Source organism: Caenorhabditis briggsae (genome assembly GCF_000004555.2).
Source record: "Caenorhabditis briggsae complete genome, chrIV, whole genome shotgun sequence".
Taxonomy (NCBI): Eukaryota; Metazoa; Nematoda; class Chromadorea; order Rhabditida; family Rhabditidae; genus Caenorhabditis; species Caenorhabditis briggsae.
Genome location: NC_013487.2, coordinates 14,695,333 through 14,696,248, shown reverse-complemented (window position 1 = coordinate 14,696,248; position 916 = coordinate 14,695,333). Strand labels below are relative to the sequence as shown.

General features: G+C 43.2%; 1 protein-coding gene across 1 annotated transcript in view; it reads right to left on the bottom strand.

Annotated features, from left to right (window-relative positions):
* Cbr-klp-11 overlaps positions 1–916 on the bottom strand; it is a gene marked incomplete at both ends in the record, with an annotated part of 30,394 nt that overhangs the window by 27,812 nt on the left and 1,666 nt on the right. Inside the window, one exon of the mRNA XM_045236209.1 lies at positions 466–510. Coding sequence (XP_045091193.1) covers positions 466–510 — 45 coding nt within the window. The remainder of the gene's footprint in view (positions 1–465; positions 511–916) is intronic.

The following is a 916-nucleotide window of genomic DNA, read 5'->3' as shown; positions in this document are numbered from 1 at the left end:
CCGGCCCAAACCATGACACTTTTCGGGAAAAGGCGGTTATGGGCAAGACGACGTTTCGGAGACATGCTGTCATCCTTTGACAATAACTGTCTCTGGTTTTGACGGTTGGGAAGAGGTTCAATAGTGAAGATCTTCTCGTCTGTCCAGATAACGTCAGAGACGCGGCGCACTTGAAAGTGCTGGAGTAATTTTCGGCATTTTTCGAGTCGCATCGCTTTCGATTTGTCCGAGAGGTACTGTCCACGACGTAGTTTGTAACTTTTGAGCTTCAAGTCGTTCTTGACAATCGATTGGACAGTGGATCGGGCAATTCCAAGCTGTGACGCCATCCTATTGAGACTCAATCAATCATTTCGAATGATCCGTTTCTTGATGATTGCACGAGTATTCCGGGTGTTGACAGAACGTGGACGTCCGCTTTTTTTTTACTTCAGAAGCATCTCCTCGCTTTTTGATAGCAGCGACAACGTTTCGAACCGTCGAAGACGAAATTTGAAGGCGTCGAGCGATCTCAGCACTTCCGAGGTCTCTCTTGAACAAGAGTTCAATGGAAGGACGATGAGGAGAACTTTTCATAGCTCGGCGATATGGAGAAGTGAGAACAAATGACTGAGAAGCTTACTTATATAGTCTCTGGACTTTCGAAAAGTTTCGAAATTTTTCGAAAATATCCCTTGGCACCGTGCCAGGGAACGCTGAAAGCGAGCGTCCTATACTTATCGGCCACCCTGTATATCTCACTTCTTTTGAAAGATATCAACAAGTTGTCAACTAGTAAAATGTTTATCAGGATATCAGCAATATTTTACTAGTTAACCACTTTTTGATATTTTTCAAAAGAAGTGAGATATATAGGCTCAAAGTGGACGATCCGGGTGTCGTTCTATTAGAGGTTTTACGGTAATTAATTTTTTTT